Source organism: Neolamprologus multifasciatus, chromosome 5, assembly GCF_963576455.1.
Source record: "Neolamprologus multifasciatus chromosome 5, fNeoMul1.2, whole genome shotgun sequence".
Classification (NCBI taxonomy): Eukaryota; Metazoa; Chordata; class Actinopteri; order Cichliformes; family Cichlidae; genus Neolamprologus; species Neolamprologus multifasciatus.
Genome location: NC_140443.1, coordinates 3,736,883 through 3,755,556, shown reverse-complemented (window position 1 = coordinate 3,755,556; position 18,674 = coordinate 3,736,883). Strand labels below are relative to the sequence as shown.

Sequence of the window (18,674 nt, the reverse complement as noted above, 5' to 3'; positions counted from 1 at the left end):
TAACTCGGCTCATAACCGCAGCACGTTGCAGCAGTGTGGTCACGTGATAGAGCGGCTGTGTGTATTTGTAGCCTTGCTACCAAACTGGCATTTCATCTCCGAGGAAGTTATCCCAGAGAGAAGTAAAGCAAGTGTGTAAGTTCATCTCTGAATGTTTGTAAAGCATTCCAGCGTTAAGCTTAACAACCGATATGTGGAGCGACTGCCTCTTCTCTTTCCAAGGAAGACCAACAGAGGGGCAGCCATGCCACTCTCCCGGAAAGAGCTGAGGAGAGTCCCAGCTGAGGGGTCAACCAGCAGCCGTGGAGCAGAAGCCAGAGGGGGTTGCAGTGACGGGCTCGGTCCACTCCGCCGGCAGCCAGCTGTGCCAGAGTGGACCGAGCCCCAGAGGCCAAGGGCACCCCAGCCCCGAAGGAGCCTGACCGAGCCACAGGTGCCAGGCCCTGACAAGCAGCCACCAGGAGTGAGCCGGTGCATACCTGAGCGTTGATGTCTTTTTGAGTTTTTTTATTGTGGGAAAACAAAATACAAAAATGAATAACCTTTCAAACCAGATTTCATTCTTTCAGATTACTTTATTGTAGATAAACCAATAAAAACTCAGTGTTCTTATTTAAAATGATGAGTTCTGCAAGGCCCTCTGTCTTTTGACAGCCTTCTTCTCTGAACCTGTTTGATGTAGAGTCACAAAAAGGTACAAAGAAAACAAAAGAAGCAGAAATAGAATTAATCTCATATAAGCGTTCAAAGGTTTTATCAATGAAAGATTATGTGTACAGCAACTTCCATGCAGGTTCAAAATACTTCAATTAAAAGCGAATAATACGATGTGACAAAATGTGATAAAACAGAAAAAAATAATATGAACTGATTAACCACAAAAAATGTATTAAAACACCCAAACTTCACACAAATAGAACACACGTTAAACTACAGTAAAAGTAAAGAAAGAATATTTCAATAAAAAATAAGAGAAATTAAAAAAATATGAAATGATATTTGTTCACATCTGATGTAGAGAGCAAGAATAAAAATCCAGCTGACTGCTCTCACCCTGATGACGTTAACATCTACACATGGTTCATGTTTACACAGACTGATCCCCCCCCCCCGTGTATAATAAAGTACAAAAATACTAATTTCAGGTCTGAGTTCATTTGAGTCACTCCATCTTCTGCTTCAAAAGTCTGACATTTTGCCCGGACAGGCATCAGATGGATCACCTCCCAGTTTGTCTGAATTCAGTGTACGCCTATTTGGGGATCATAGAAGTTTTCATTGAGTGCTTTGATAGCATCTCCTCCATAATGTCAAACTCTTGTGTTGTCCCACATAAACAGATGATTAACTGTGTCAGACATCAGAGCTCTCATCCAGAACCAAGGAGAAAAAGTCACATTTATTTACTTTTAACATTTTTTTTAACTGAAGCTCCAGATTTCCTTCACTGTCCCCGATCCATCTTGTTATAGTTTTCACATTCTCTCATTCTAGCAAAACAGAATCTACCAAACACTTTTTTTCCAGAGAATGTCATGTTTTTCAATTTTATGGGAAAGTTGGATCCATAAAAAAGTCATTGGTGCTTTTGCCGTTTTTGCTAACAAATTTCCTAATGTCCATTCTCGCTCTGCATCACTTGAGTTCTTGTTTTTATTTGCATCATTAGTCTCATAATCTGATTCAAATTGCATGAAAATAAATGCATGATATGCACTTATTTTGTTTTGGATCATAATTGCTCCTTGACCTCACACAGAACGAGGATAATCGATTAGCCAGGTGTGATCCATGTGTGCTCGGGTCTGCGTTAGATATAAATGGAAGTGTATTTGTAGTTTTCTTTTCAGTGAGCAGAGCGGGCTTTTCTCATTTATTATCTTTTCTACAAACTGAGGGGATTGCTATCTCTATTGTAAAGTTTAAATATTTCTGACGTGACCCATTCACCTATATATTCCTCATAGAGTAAAAATTACCTTTCTTCTTTGCTGGAGGTTCAATGAGCTCATTTTCAAATGTTAATCCTCTTCAAGCTCCACCTCCACAGGGTAGTGATCACTGATGGATTGAGCCTGAATATAATCAGAAATCCTTTTGAAGACAGCATGGTGGAGAATGCACAACGTTATAATACGAGTGTTTGCATGTAAACACTTCCATGTGAAAAGTCTTACCATTTTCTTCCCTAATTTGTAGGCTTTCTGGAAGTTGAAAGGCTTCGCTGAGTTAGCAACAACAGCATCATACATCTCATCTCCATACACCACGATCCTGTTGGCAGAAAACACAGTCACCATTCTGTGCATTTTCATCGACACCATTGTGCGTTTATTTGAATTGAGAAAGATTTATATGTAATCAGATCATTCACACTTTTCTAGTGACATGTAGCAATGCAGGGAATCCTGTTTATACAAATGTTTTCAGTGATAAGCTCAAGGCAACAGCTGTCCACAACAGCAGGCGGTTAAACAGATGTGTTTTACAAACCAGCAAGCTGGTCTGCAGGGCTGCTGAAATATTTTGTACTGTTCAACAAAATTTTTCTGTAATGTACTGAGTCAATAAATAGGTTATGATTGCACTTGTTCCTCGCTTCCAGTGGGTGCTTACTGCTCGTCTACATCTGGGGGCAGTAATGAGTCCGTTAACGCTCAATGATTAAGAAAACTAGACTGAAATATTCAAGTTCATTTTTATTGTGCCAAATCACAACATGTTGGTTTATACTGCAGCAAAAGGACCCGACAGTATGTGGAAGACACATTAATTAGCGAGCAGTGATATATAAATACCTGAGAAGTAATAAGAGACTCAGTAGAAAAGAAATGCTGTCCATCAGTGTATCACAGGAAGTCACGCGGCACTCTAAGACCATAGCAGCATAACCAAAGGAAGGTTCAGGGTCACCTGATACAACCCTAACTTTATACTTCATCAAAAGGAAAGTTTTAGTCAACCTCCCAAATCAAACTGGGATCTGGTTCCACTGTAGAGAAGGCCCTGCCCCCCTGTCTACTTTTAACACTTGATAACTGAATTTGACTAGAGACACAAAGATGAAATTTTGGATTAAATCTTATAAATGTAACTTAACCTTAAGTTTAACTCTTTATTGTCATACTATGTACAATCGTACAGCGTACTGTCCCATATTGCTGCTAAACGACGATAAATATATATACAAAATACAACACAGACTATATCCAGAGATAAAGAATATGTGAAAAAAAATACAGAGTCCCTGCAGACAGTGACAGTAGAATTAGAAATGGCAATTCTGAATAAACCTGTCGTAGGTATGGTCATTAGCCCCAGTAGTGGTGTCAGCATCTTCATCTATCAGCCAATAATAAGGAGGAGAACTGATGCTTAGAGCTTTCCTAGTTTTATTATTCAGGTAACGTCCGTCTGCATTGAAGTCGCCCAAAATCATGATGTTCTGCAGAAAAAAGCAAAATTAAAATTAGCATTGTTAATTATAACACATATTGATTACATCAGTGCTATTATCGATTTTCATTTTACGCTTTTTATTATTCTTTTTTCATTAAAAATGTCTTTTAAATTCACATTAGTATTTGGAAAGTGTCCGTTAACATTATATAATAACTTTTGCAAGATCCACTAAAATTTTAGCTGGAACAATATAAACAATGTAACACCAGCCGAGGCTTTTTGGAATCCTCTTATGAAACCTGTAAATACCCACATTAATCCATTTTTTATGCCCAAACTCAGTTTGAGCCGATGTAAGTAGTTAGTTAATGTGGCCCTTGGTGTTTTTAAACCAGATGTTATGAATGAGGAGAGGTTCAGACTTGAAGCTGCGCTCTCCCTGCCTAATGACTGAGATGTGACTGATAAGATGTTAGCATGTGAGCATATCATTTTTTTCAGACACTTCAAATGACTACAATGCACAAAATGAAATTATTGTTTTATTGAATATGACTTAAATGAGTGACTGAGATAAAAGTCATCAAGAAAGTGTTTACTGGGATTAGGGCAGAGGGCTTTTTTACCTATTACAATGATCAATTATTATTATTAGAAGTAACGGTATCTTTTATACTGTCAGTTCAAAATTATTAAAAAAACAAACATGGTCCATAATACACTTAATGTCAGACAGGCTGGCTTTGAGCCAACAGTAAATTAAGTAATGGCACAAAGTTGAGATGTCATCTGATCTGATATTTGCTGTTTTCACTATGTGCATTTATTTGAAATGGTGTTTTTGCTTTAACATGTTTCATAATATTTGCATTTAAATTTATACAAGGAATTAGTTTTTACTTTAATAATGGATCTGTTTGGTTACATTGTAAGTCGAATGCTGTACATAGCATTATTGTCTCATATTTCTTACCTCCTGCACAAAGGGAGCTTCCTATCTTTGAGATAAAAAAAATGTATGTATGGTTGTGAACAGACCGCCACACAGAGCACATATATTGGCATTAAAAACTGGGATTTAAAAAACATTTTAAAATGATATAATGATTAAATATCTAATTATATAAATTATATAATTAAGAACACAGATATTTCTTCTCTATCCTACCTTATATCAGCCGTATAACCCTGTGTACAAACCAGGTCAGTTTATATCAGTAGGATAAGTAATGATATTCAGGACAATAGCTCGGGCGCTTGAGTTTGAACCTTCAGTGTGGGCATTTCAGGTTTTTTCTTAAAGTTATTTTTATTAAGTTATTTTTATTTTGATGTACCTTCATCCTGCTTACACCTTTTCAGTTCTGTGTCTTATTATCAGCTTGTCTAACATCAGCAGAGGTAATGAAGAATTTTAAACTGCACTAACTTGTATGAAATGTGCTATCGAATAAAATGTGATTACTTGATAATCAAATCAAATAAATAAAATTTATTATTTTTTTGTACCATATTCAACATATTGATTATATGTTATTGATTTAAAGCTTACATCAGTTTCAAATGTTTCCCTTGCATCTTCAACCACATCATCCAGAGCTTCCAGCTCATTTTCAGCATCATCTGGATCAATGTGGACTGGGATCAGAACCAGATTCTTCACAACTAGAAGCACAAAGAGACGTTATAAACATACGATTTACTGATTTACTTTTGATGGGATGGCACCAGTGACTTTAGTAAGGTGACTGTATTGGGTGGCACAGACTGAGTCTGTTTGCCCCGGTGCCCCTTGTCTATAATACTGTAAGTCTTACAGTGAAAAATCTGTTGCATATTTATTCAAGTATTTTCCTGAAGTACAGCTTTAATATTCTTGCACCTTATTTCTATGCTTTTTACTTTCTTCTTTATTTTAGATTCCAAAATACTGCACACCAAAACAATTGTTACTTTGTATATTTTGAAATATAAATCTACTAATAAATGATATATTAAGATATGCTTCTGTTCACCTGGATGTAGCATTTTCCACTGAAAATGTTACAGAAACTTTTAGAGATTTTCTACCTGGATGATTGAGCATCAAGGCATCTATTGGCCGCTTTATGATGGTTAAAGCTACAAAGTATATGAGTAATTCATATATGTTTGAGAAATTCAAAAAATCCCCAGCTATAATATTAAAGTAATGTACACACTAATTTTGCAGTCATCTCTGGTATGAATCTACTGGCTGGCTGGGAGTTTTCTGTGTTTACGTGTCCTCGCTGTGACTGCATGACCTCTCTTCATGTACGCTGGCTTCCTCACACAGTCCAAAGACATGTATGTTATGTTAACTTGTGAATTTAGAGTGTGAGCATCAATGGTTGTCTGTAGCCCTGTGATGGGCTGGTGACCTGTCCTGAATGTGCCATGCCTTTTGCCAAAGGGCTAATGAGATGGTACACACGCAACACCTGTGTCGCCAAATTAGATAAGTAGTTAAGAAGATAGATGGATGGCTAATATATGATCCTACATAATGACTACATTTACTTTGGGCACTTAGAATAGATTTTTATAGTAAAATTGTTGTACTTCTTCTGTTCTTGGTCATATCTGTGCCACTAATTTAACAATAATAAATAATACATTTAAATCATAGTAAATGGATTTAAGTGTTTATCCTGAAACGGAGAACCAAGTCAGACTGATCTGAAGCAAAGATCATATACACATACATACCTGTATTTGGACATTCAAACATCACAATGAAGGGTTCTCGGGCGAGCACATCCTCGTTTTCTTCTTCATACTGGTAGTAATCTGTCACGTTTATTTCATCATGTCTGAGACACAAAGATAAACAGCTGTATTTTAATCTTTTCTGGGGATGATAGATTGACAATGATTAATTTCCTGGATGCTAAACAGAAACACTGAAATATGAAAAGGACTTACTTATTGCTATGAATAACAATTCCTGTACTTTTGTGTTATTATTTCATATTCATGTTTATTTTTAGTTTTAAGATTAAAATTGAAGTTAATTTGTTATTTTTTTCAAAAACTGGTTCAAAGATTTCAGTTTAACCTTTTAAAAGGTTAAAAGAAAAAAATAGTTTTTGGTACAAAATAACATTTATTCCCTTTATCTGAGATACACACACAAACAAATTGTAATGTTTTTAATCAGCAGGTGGTGCTGCAGAAACACAACTGTGAACCTCGTGATGGATACCTGTAGAAGAAGACAAACTGCTCCCTGTGAGAGTTTCGTCCTTTTGGTTCACTGCTCAGCATCTTAAATGGATGAGATTTATTTTTTCTGTTGAAAAACACAACACAGCTCGATTTAACTTTTATTCTCTTTTGTGTGACTAAACGTGTCAGCAATTTAAATCCCAGTGAAAATGAGACGCACAGCTGCTGAAACTTAACAGCTGGTCTTCATTCTGTGGTTTTAATAAGGAACGATTTAACAGCTTTCAAGTATCAAACCTATTCCTTGAGCATAGAATCTGTATTGAACGTACATAAAACATTCTGTATATGAAAAAATCAGCAAAAACATGAAGGTTCCAGCCAGTTTTAAACCAAAACTCCTCCCACCCAGTTTAATAGCTGGCTAACAGCCGTAGTCACATTGTTCTAAAACAACAACTCGCTAAGCCACGGTTGCTTCATCGTAAACCTCTCAGATGTTCTGTGATTGTTACAGGTTATATAATGTGAGATGAATCACCTATATTCATTGAGCTCCGTGAGAAACTTTTCCATCGCCTTGCCAGTGGGATCCCGAACTTCCTGCATCACCACCAAACTGTACCGAGACACAATCTACGAGAAACACATGAACACGGTAAAAACACGTTTAAAGACGGTAGCATAAAAGAAAATATTAGAAGTAATTTGAAGAAGCTTCAAAGACAATTAAGCAAGCACCACAAATTTAAACAAGCATCAGCTTTCATGAGCGAACGTGAACAACATCAGGAAAATGAAAGAAATTAATGGTCCTATAATCAGCTATGCGTTGTTAGCATTTAGATAATATACTTATTTTTGTGAGATATGAAAAAAAAGGAACAGGGCACAGACTAGTGGTGGATTACTGTGTTTAAAAAAACCAAACAAATTTAACCTCATGTTGCATTCAATAGCACAAAACTAATAAACACAATCAAAACTCTAAGTAAGTCAAAAAGGTCACAGTGTGCTCCACGACCATGATTTACCTTGATAAGGTTTTCCAGTATAATGTCATTATTGACTTTTTTCATTCCGAGGTTCTTCACATTAAAAGCTGCAATCTTCATGGTCACTGTAAAAACAAAATTAACAACAGAGACTTCAGCAACAATAACACCGTTTAGCAACTTATTAGCAACTCAGGGATAATGGAGTGTGCTGATGTTCTGCATGTTTGTCTAATACATTACAAATATTGGTAGTTAGCTCTACACCCAAAGTATTAGTTTAAACATTTTAAAATAAAAAAATATATATTTAAACCAGAGCACAAGAACTCGGGTGATGATAAAAAGATGCAAAGCAGGGAGGAATTGGTCAAGAGCCTCTGTGAGAGGTGCAGAGCCAAATTTAGTCATTGGAAATAAACAAGGAGCAAATATCTTGATTAAATTTACACATTTATTGTTTGGGATGGTGAATGTAGAGAACAACTTGGCTTTACCGTGTGTAACCATGATCACAACCACACAGAAGTGTACAGAAAATAGGATTATTTAATTTATTATCATATGTGTTTTATTAGCATGGAAAGATTATATAATTTTAATACATTTAGCCTTATCTTTAAATAAAATATAGTGAAAAAGTACAAGACAGTAGAAGAAAAAAGTGCAAAGTGTTTTTCTTAGTGTGATTTTATTCATTAATAGCCACAAGAGACATAAAGCAGACAGCAGTGTTGTTGACACATTACCCAGAAATACTGACACAGGAGGATGCACATGCTATTCATAAACACTAGGGATGCACTGATACCACTTTTTTGGAAACGAGTAGGAGTACTTGCATTTCAGTACTCGCCGATACCGATACAGAGTACTTAATAAAAACATGATTTAAATTTACAGGTAACAGCTTTAGTCCTATAATTTAACAAAAACAAACAAACAAGGGACTAGTTTGGAATTAAAAACATTTACTCAACATGTGCTTGATTAAATTACTTGTGTTAAATGCGCTACCTTTTGAGCCTCTTCTGGACAATTTCGCTGAGCACAATTTGCAGTCCGCCTTTGTTTTCGCGTCTTCGTTCACTTTGAAATAGTTTCACACAGCTGACTTGTCTCCCTCGCCTTCTCCCCGCTCTGAGATGCAGCCGGGGCCTGGGGGCGGGCACCTGGATCCTGGGGGCAGGAACTCGGCGCCTGTGATTAACCCCTTACATGCCGCTCAAACATAGACAGGTCTCAGACCGTGGTATCGGTCCTCGGTATCAGGGGACTTTTAACGAGTACGAGTACTTAAGAAAATGTGGTATCGAGGCCGATACCCGGTATCGGTGCATCCCTAATAAACACTGTTCATGAATAGAAATTAACTGTTATTCATTCAGTCTATTTAAATTTGCAGGTGCAGATCCTCAACAGTTCACTCAATAGATGAATAATAAAGTGATCATAGCAGTGAAGATGACTCACTAAAACTGGCACACTGTGCGGTTGCAGGAAACTCTTTCATTTAAAACTGAAACAAATCTGAACAGTCAAAACCAGTCGCGTTCTTCTAACAGTTCCTGAAATATGTATTTATCAACACCTTTTATTGTGATGTAGATGTTCTTATTTGACACCTCAAGACTTTTTTATAGTATTATTATTATTATTGTTATTATTATTATTATTATTATTATTACTTATTACTTTCTTTTTCTGCTTGGCTGACTTTAGCAGATAAATATCTCCCACCTGCAAAAAACTTCCCCTAACCAAATGAATATAATCTGAAAATCATTTTGGCAGCTTCACAGCAGCCGAGCTGGTTTCCCCGCCAATTCTAACTTTGAATTACACAATGCAAATTTTGCAAGTCCAGTCAACTAAACAGCTGCTCAATTGCCTGCAATTATTTCTCAAACTTACCTTTTCTGTAGAAAATGCAGAAAACAAAGAACAGGAATTCACCAATCTGGCTATGATGTCCTTTCGAATTGTCCTTGCTATCAATGGGACTGACTGACTGTTTCTGCAGGCAGAGAGACAGCCCACGCAGTATGAGCATGCGCATACATGCAGCAGACACTTCCCTGAGAGATGGCACAGACAAAACGCAGAGCTAAGGCGAGTAATCAAATCATAAAATCATTGACTACAAGCAACATTTTCACAACTTCATATTTATCTGGTGCCTCCTGTCAGCACAAGACGAGAGGACGTTCTTTTGTGGAAATGATGTTAAAAAGGGCCTCAGGATAACACATAGATGTCTAAAGGGTCAGTGAGGTATGGCTGTGGTCATGACAATCCATTCATATACCAAATACATAATGTAGTTTCCTCTATCCTCTGAGATATATAAAGCTTCACTTGGTAATAAAAAAATCTTTCCTCCACTGTGACTCAAGCTGTGCCTTTCATCTCTTCCTACACACAAATATTCCCGCTTCTTTCTTGCTTCCCGGTCATTTTAAAATACAGGATGCTTCCTGTTGATGTGCAAAAAACCAAAAAATGTCCTCCCACACCCACACCACTGAGACATCTTGTCTGGATGGTGTGGCTGTTTCACAAACGCTGTGGTAGCAGCTGTTTCCTTCCTGTTATGTTGCCTGTCTGAAACTGCATAATAACATTGGCAACAAAGTGTTAACAGAACAAATGAGTCATGCTAGTTGGGTTCCTAATTCTTTGTTGGATAAAATACTAAATATAACCAAACAAAAGGTATAATGCTGACAGCACCTTTGCATCAATATCATTAATAAAATTAAAAAATTAAAAAGTGATGTTAAAATGTTCTACAGTAGAACAAAATGTTTACAGCTTTCTTCTAAAGACATTTCTGTACAAATTCATACAGATAATTTACAACTTTAGTATAAATACAAACATATTTGTTTTCTTCAACTCAGGAACTTGGACTGTGTTACCTCAGAAAGTCAGGATGTCTGCTGTTCAACAAGTTTCTCTTCTAGTTTTGGTAAAATTAGAATACTTTATTAGTTTGTTACTTACAGTGTATGTAGAGCAGTTGTTATCTTAACACTACATGACATTGTCACTTCTGTCTCAAATAAACACAACAATACAGAAAGGCAGCAATTAAAACAGCCAATGTGTCCATGGGATACATGAGAGGGGTGTATTTTTCTCACAGAAGAATTTTACATCTATACAGTTAAGTTAAACTTGCGACCGGGGCTTTAAATTTCTGTTTGGTGTCACTTTTGTCTGCAAGGACTGCTTCAAAGATAACATTTATAGCTGCATTTGTAGCCCTGCCACTGGCACCCTGTCGAGACCTGTCCAGGGTGTAACCTGCTTCTTCCCTGTGGCAGCTGGGCTGGGCTCCCTCCCAGGTGGAAACATTAATGAGGTAACGGGATACATTTGCAAAATTCAATCCAAATCAAAAATACAATAAATAAACAAAATGCTTATTTAAAATGTAAAACTATATTATTAAATAAAACCTGTAAAATCACTTAGATAACCATATTTCATCTCATTCATGTCAGGGCTTCGTGTGTGGAGGAGAGGAAGTGATGACTCAAATGCAGGACTCGCGGTGAAAGCTGGTGTTTAGTGCAGATGGAGTGAATGAACAGAACAGGAGCAGGAAATGACGGACGGACGGACTGAATGACAGAATGAGCAAAGCATACAGTGACAACCTAACATCAACAACAATGACACGACAATGAACTGATGAATCTGAGGGACTTCAATACACAGACTCAAGGGTGTAGATTTGGTTTTGGCATTGGTGGGGACAGATGATTCAGCCATCGACCCCTGCCCCGTTTCTTATTTTTGCCTTTTTGTCTTTGCTTCTTGATAAAAAAAAGGAGAAAGATACTTGCCTACATATGCTACTCTACCTGCTTTTAAACCGTTTAAAATTACAATTCATAGTTTTATATGTGAATTATATAATGTTAAATTACTATTAAACAAATGACTGACTAAGTATTTCAGGCTTTAGTTTACTTCAGCCATATTCCATATAAATCAGGTATCATACAAAAGTAAAAATAGCTTCAACTACAGTCATGACAATAAAAGAATATGACTTTAAGGACTTAACAACATTACTTCAGTTATAGTACACCAACATCTCTGACACATTAGCACTAAGGGAACACTGAATGACCTGGTGGGTTTTGTCCATAAAACTACTCATCTAAGATAACCACAAAGTAAAAGATCTCTCAGCAACATTATGCAACATTTTAGGCACTACTGCCCTCTATCAGATAGGGGGCTGGGATGTTTTATTCTAAACATGAACTACTGTTACAGCAACAGACATGGACTACATGCCCCACACAACAAACACATGCCTGCTCCTCTCCTTAGCTGAAATGAACTGCTGGCATATTGGTTTTACATCTATACTGTCCAGTCTCTCCTGGTGGACATGGAAACACATTATTCATGGTTACATACAATTTTAGACTGATGTGGGCCAAGCCTAGCACCTACTTGCCAACCTTGAGACCTCAGAATTAGGGAGACATTCAAAGGGGCTGGGGGGGGATATACATGTACATATATAAACAAAAAACTTGAATCTTCCAGTGTTTATTTATCGGATAAAGTAAGTTAAATGTCACCGTTATTATTGTCCGGCCGGAAACAGGCCAGGGGTGTCCAAATTCAGAGGCTGTGTCCACCTGAGGACCCGGCCTTTGTGGCCTAAGTGGGCCGGGTCCTCCGAAAGCCCGGTAGACCGGAAATGAGCGACTGTGAAATTGGACGGTCTAGCCTTCAGAATTACGTCACCTGCCGTCTGCTCCTTGCTGTCTAAAATATAACCGGACGCTGGCGTAGATGGTCGAATAAACTGTTTTCACACAGCAGTTTATTCAGCTGTGTGAGAACCCCACAGGAATCCTCCCGAGGGATTAATAAAGTTTTATTTAATCTAATTTAATCTAATAACTTTAATCTCAGCCAAACCGATTTACTCACCAACAAATAAAACACAACTAAAGCACTGAAAAAGGCTAAACAATAACATGTTTAAGTTATTTGAAGTTTACACAGCTACATTCTCGCCTGAAAATGTGTTAAAGGTTTATTTTGCGACCCAGAGAGAGTAATAAGAGTGATATTAAAACTAAGTAGCTGCAGTAATAGTAGCCATTGTTGGAAACTGGAATTGGCTGGGCCGGTCTGGGATATGGTTTTCAGTTTTGTTGTCCGGGTGGAAAATCGGGAAAAATTGGGGGGAGAATGGTCGCCCCGGGAGGGGCACTGAAATTCGGGATTCCCCGGAAAAATCGTGAGTGTTGGCATGTATGTCCTAGCATAGCCTGTAACATTATTGTGACGGACACATTATATGAGTGAACTTGACTTTAAGTGACTTACAGGTTTCTTTGAAAAACAATTTCTTATATCCAGGTTCTTCCTTTGTGCTGCCGTCCTCCTCTCCTCCTCGCAGCGCAGGTTTGCCGCTGCTGAAACTAAACAGAGCTCCCTGAAAGGCTCAGCCAATCACATTGGCCATATTTGTCACATGACGTAGGACTCCAGTTGCGAACGTAATTTAACTCTTTCTGCTCCGCTCGCTGAATGAGACGCTGACAGATCGTTTTTTTCTTTCTATCGGGTTTGTTTTTCTTTACTCGAAGAGATCAAATTATTGGTGGGGACAATTCAATAATTGCTGGATATTGGTGGGGACACGTCCCTTCCGTCCATGCCAAATCTACGCCCTTGCACAGACTGAATGATTAGTGATTAGAGACCGGTGAGTGAATGGCTGAACATAATCTAACTAAAGACACATAGAAGTAACAGGAACAGAACGACAGAAAATGAGAACGAGTGACAAAAGGTTTATTTGCCATTGTGTTGGTTGATTGAACCTCAATTCAATCCTGTTTTTTTTCTATGAAGTTCCTCCAAAAACAAAGTTGTTAATTTTACTAAAAGGCAGAGTGCCTCATTTACTCTTCTTTGACATAAAATTGCACATAATATGAAAAAAAGACAGCAAAAACTATTTTAACATGAACCGTTACTTAACTACACATACATGGTTCCTGATTATACAACTGGGGGTGAAATTTGTTTGCTATCTCACTTCAAGGCAGGTTCTCAATGTAAAAATAAAGCTTTTTTTTTTCTATAATTCTTCATACGTTAATTGTCCTGAAGCTCCACCTCCACGGGGTAGTGGTCACTGACGGATCGAGTCTACAAGTAGAAAAACATGGCAAACAGCGGTGAAGTGAGATGTTTGCACGTACACATTGCCATGTTAAATTAAATGTTTTTAATATTAAATGTCTTACTGCGTCATCATTTAGGTGGTAAGCTCGTTTGAAGTCGAAAGGCTTTGCAGAGCCAGGAACAACTGCGTCATTCATCCTCTTTCCAAACACAACAATCCTGTTGGCAGGAAATACAGTCACCATCATGCATTCATTTGACTTTGCCTGTTTTTTAACATGCAGATGATAATTTGCCATCAATAAGCATTTCACTTTCTTTGTTTTAAGTCTGTAATGAAACAGAACTAGGGAAGTGTAGGTAGTGAAACCATTGTGAGGCATAGAAACAGATCTTGCCCACCCTGATTTCCTAATCTTAAAATAGGAAAGTATTTATATGTATAAATAATAATTATTTAGATATTCAAATATTTTCTAAGCTAAAAATAAAATCGTGTGACTCTGAGCAAGACAACAACAACATAAAGAAAAGATACCTGTCATATGTATGGTCATTAAGGTCACTAGTAGTGGTGTCAGCGTCTTCATCTATCAACCAAAAGTAGGGTCGAGAGCTCATTCTGATGTTTGTCCTTTTAGTACTTGACAGGTAACGTCCATCCGCATTGAAGTCCCCCAAAATCATGATGCTCTGAAAGACAATGTATATGAAAATACAAAGGTAAATATTTTATAACAATATCATTTAATATAATTTTGTTCTCCAGTCTTTAGGTTTGAGCAAATTTCAGATTTTTCATTTTAGTTACGCTCATATGTCAAACATAATAACGGCACAGGTTTGGTTTTCAAAGAACAAATTAATTTAAATAACTTGAGAAGCAAATTATTTTGACTTCTTGTCAACAATAACTTTATCTTAACAAATAAAAAATAGTTTATTTGTCCACAGCTTGCTGCTGTGAAGTGCTTGAAGGGCTGTGAGTCTAGAATGACAATCAGACCAATGATTGTAACTATCAATCGTTTCATGACCTTTTCTGCTCTAATCAACATATTATTGTTAGTATTGTTGTTATTTAGCATCATAAACAAATCCATTCTGTAAATTCGTCACTCTTTCATTTCCAGCCTACATTAGTGCCCCATCTCCTTCTTGCATCTTGGACCACATAAGAGCACGCAGCTCGTGTTCAGCATCCTTTGGTTTGGTGTGGACGGGAATCAGAACAAGCTTCTTCACAACTGGGAGCACAAACATAACCAGTTAGTTACAGGTGAACATGCACAGTCGTGCTTGTTTATTTGTATACTTGTATGGACATTCATGGACAATTAATCCTGTATCCTGGAAGAAGGAGCAGCGTCACCAGTTTCAAACTGGTCCTTGTGAATGTAGAAGTAGAGGACAAAAGCTCACACTCATACATACGTCTGGCTGAACGGCGGCGAAACTGCACTATAAAGGGCTCTCTGGCAAGCACATCTTTGTTTTCTTCTTCATACTGGTAACGGTCAATCACACTCATTTCATCCTGTCTGAGACAGAAAATACACACACATCTGTTTCTCTCATGCTAACATATACCCAAGGTCTCAGCCCAAACTGAGATGACTTATATCATGAGAAGCTGCTTATTGTTGTGAATCTTGTGTTGTCTGAGGAAGTCTGAGGCCAGGAATCCGGTCGTTAAGTCTGACATCACTAGCCATGTCTGGACCTAAACTCCGCTGCAGGTCCATATATCAAATGATCACTATGGCATTACTGAGAGTTGAAAAACTGTCTAAAGTCTTTCATCTTTAATAAAATGACCAGCTTTCTGCTCTACCAGGTGTAACAATTGAGTTTAACATCCAGGCATCCATGAAAACGGAATTTATGACATTTAACGGAGTTAGAAGTTAGCAGGAAGTTAGCTCGCTAGCTTATATCTAAATACAATATAGCATGTCCTGACTGCGGGGTTTTGGAAACAAATTCAAACGTACAGCTCTGTTATCACTTCCAACATAAATGAAGACAGAAAACTAAACAGCAGTGACGTTTGTAGGGTTACTGAAGTTTGGCTAGCTGGTATATAATGATGTGCTACGTGGCCGCTAGCGACACAGCTATGTTAGCATAATATAAACATGCTAACTTTTTTTCCACTCGATAAAAGTTAACGTGAGTGTTCTCGGTGGTCAGGAACAAATGTGATCGCATGGCAGGATGCTGTAAAAGGACCAAACTTCAGCCAGGAGAACAACTGAGACAATCCATCCACAATACGAGGTTAGTCATTCATATACTGCTGCATGGGCTGGGCTGTAGTTACATCCTAAGGTTTTAAAAACTGAGCTTAAATAAATGATTAGCGGTAATAAAAGCCGAGGGAGGTCAACAGTGATCACTGACTGTTTTAGGAGCTTTTTGAGATTAAATAGAAGAAAATACAAAACATTAAACATGTTAACAACACAAAAGCCATATTAAACGCAGACTACTTTAGGCCCGCAAGTAGGATTCGTCACGTCATCACTTAACGACTGGATAGGGTGGAGTCCCCACTCCAGGTTTTTGACTCTTAGTGTGTCGGGGTGTTGGGGACAGACAGGTTGGTGTAGGGTTGGTGTCTCTCTGCTGGCTGGGGAACGCCTCCGTGTCCTCCCAGAACAGCTGGAGTAGGTGAGGGAGAGGAGGCGGTTTTTCTAAAAGCCATGTTCACCTATTCTCTTAAACATTCATAGAGTGCTTTTATTTCTTTTAAAGGAAAAAATATCTGATGCAATCAATGTTGAAGAGTCTCTCCTTAGACCAGGGGTGGGCAATTCCAGGGCCCGAGGGCCGGTGTCCTGCAGGTTTTAGATCTCACCTTGGGTCAACACACCTGAATCACGTGATTAGTTCGTTACCAGGCCTTTGGAGAACTACAGGACACGTTGGGGAGCTAATTTAGCCATTTAAATCAGCTGTGTTGGTTCAAGGACACATCTAAAACCTGCAGGGACACCGGCCCTTGAGACCTGGAGTTGCCCACCTCTGCCTTAGACTGTTGCTCCTGCATTCTGGACCTGGATAAGTGGCATAAAATGGACGGTGGAAGAACAAAAGTTAATATTTTGGTTTGAAGAATATCTGAAATAATTTCTGAGAATTATCTTAAACTTTTTTAAAAAAAATTTATTTTCCTTAAAATCTTCTCCTAAATGCAATGATCTGTCTTGACAGATTTGAGCTTTTAATTCCGGACATGTGAGACATCTATGAAACATATGAATGTCAGATGATTGTACCTGTAGAAGAAGACAAACTGCTCCCTGTGGGAATGTCGTCCTACTGGGGCACCGATCTCCATCCTGTATGGACGAGAGCTGTTCCCCCTGTTCAAAAACAGACATAACTGTAGTTCAGTTTTATTTTTGGGAGGTTTTGTACATATTGTGTGTTCGGAATTACAGCAGGAATACTGTTGTTGTCAGTTACTCCCAGTGGTCAGCAGGTGTAAATGCCTGTTAATGTGGTTTGTGATGACTTTCTTTTGTCTGTTGAGCTCTGTGAGAAATTTGTTCAGTGCCCTGCCGTTAGGATCCCGGACCTCCAGTAACACCACCACACTGTACCGAGACACAATCTAAGAGAAACACACGAACCCACTTATTAAAAATACATTTAAGAAATAAAGGTCTGGTGCAACAGTTCAGCAACCACTGGGAATCCAACACATCAACTTTTACAAGCCAGTGTGAACAAACTTAAATAACTCTGTTTACTGCAAAAATGCCAAAAATGGCCTGATGTCACACACTTAAAAGTCAGCAACTCTTATTGTGGCAATACGTTCTATAAATGTTTGTTGATGACACAAACACACTGCAACAATAAAACAGCATCATAATTTAATCAAATTAAGTTGTAAATGTCTCATGACTTACCTTGATTAGATTCTTTCGTACAATATCTTTGTTGAGTTTTCTCACTCCAAGATTCTTGACATTGAAGGCTGCGATCTTCATTCTGACTGTAAAACCAAACTTTTGAGAATATCACAGCATTTACATAATTTCAGAGGCTTTAACATTAATGAGAATGCTAACCATACTTAGACACAGTGCTTTGTGTCTAAGCTCACACTTGCCCAGAGCGAGCTGTGAAAGGCTTCAGCCCTGACTTTAACCCTAACTCAGGTAAGCTACTAAGAAGGTGATGGTGGTGGATGTATTAGACCTTTCCTTTCACTTTTTAGTTTGGTTTGGGCACCTGGCTGCCAAATTGATAATTGTTTGACTTAAAATAAACCATTTTACAATGTTAACTAGAAGTCAAACTTCAACATTTAAATTCAAAGAAAGAAAAATGAAAAGAACTAAATATAAGAGGCTGAGAGAAAATGTCTTGCTGGTTTCCCGCCATTTCTGACCTGGCATCACACAATCAAAAGTCCAGTAAAATGAAAAGAAGCTCAATCACCACTTTGAATACTGAAGCTTTTTTTAAAGAAAGAAACAGAAAATAAAGAAAAAGAACTCACCGATTAGGTTAAGATCAATAACCGCAAATGTCTGAAGACACAGAGAGCTGAAAGAGATCTTTCACTGTCAGGGGGAAAAGGACGACTGACTGAGAGTCTAAGCAGGAAAGGAAACGTCCGTGCTAAACCACACCGCCAAAAAAAACTGGCTCACAGACACAATGAGAGGAAAGCTGGCACGGATCATTTAGCATTTGAAAAACTGGATATTTCCCTTTGGAGCGGTGGAGTCCAAACCTGAGCTAAAAGAGAACAAGTAAAAATCTTTAAATGGAAACAAAGAAATACACATTTCTTTGACTGGATGTGTAATTTTATGTGATAACCCTGGGAGCCCTTTATGTATGTAATATACAAGTATGCTTTATGTAATAATTGTAATAATTGTATACATGTAC

The 18,674-nt window shown here is 37.8% G+C and overlaps 2 protein-coding genes, 1 long non-coding RNA gene and 1 pseudogene across 5 annotated transcripts in view; 1 reads left to right on the top strand and 3 right to left on the bottom strand.

Annotated features, from left to right (window-relative positions):
• The window catches only part of LOC146517828 (deoxyribonuclease-1-like), a 72,849-nt gene that overhangs the window by 11,282 nt on the left and 42,893 nt on the right, over positions 1–18,674 (bottom strand). The window lies entirely within an intron of this gene.
• LOC146517833 (deoxyribonuclease-1-like) lies at positions 556–9,629 on the bottom strand. Of its 2 annotated transcripts, none has more exons than XM_085161330.1 (10): positions 9,501–9,629; positions 7,626–7,711; positions 7,133–7,227; positions 6,629–6,715; positions 6,133–6,236; positions 4,955–5,067; positions 3,294–3,445; positions 2,178–2,274; positions 1,980–2,075; positions 556–669 (listed from the first exon to the last, which is right to left on the bottom strand). In XM_085161330.1, exons 2-9 carry the CDS (start codon positions 7,704–7,706, stop codon positions 2,022–2,024), a joined length of 783 nt encoding a protein of 260 aa, XP_085017456.1. In that variant the 5' UTR covers positions 7,707–7,711; positions 9,501–9,629; the 3' UTR covers positions 556–669; positions 1,980–2,021. The 2 variants fall into 2 exon arrangements, with proteins under 2 accessions (XP_085017456.1, XP_085017457.1); XM_085161331.1 differs by lacking the exon at positions 9,501–9,629 and adding an exon at positions 8,604–8,750.
• Positions 9,336–11,918, top strand: LOC146517832 (uncharacterized). Its single transcript, XR_014874310.1, has 2 exons — positions 9,336–10,953; positions 11,096–11,918. It is a non-coding gene; the product is annotated as an uncharacterized LOC146517832 (long non-coding RNA).
• On the bottom strand, positions 11,999–18,594 carry LOC146517831 (deoxyribonuclease-1-like; annotated as a pseudogene). Its single transcript, XR_014874308.1, has 7 exons — positions 17,681–18,594; positions 17,042–17,379; positions 15,195–15,301; positions 14,899–15,007; positions 14,299–14,453; positions 13,883–13,979; positions 11,999–13,784 (listed from the first exon to the last, which is right to left on the bottom strand). The product of XR_014874308.1 is annotated as a deoxyribonuclease-1-like (transcript).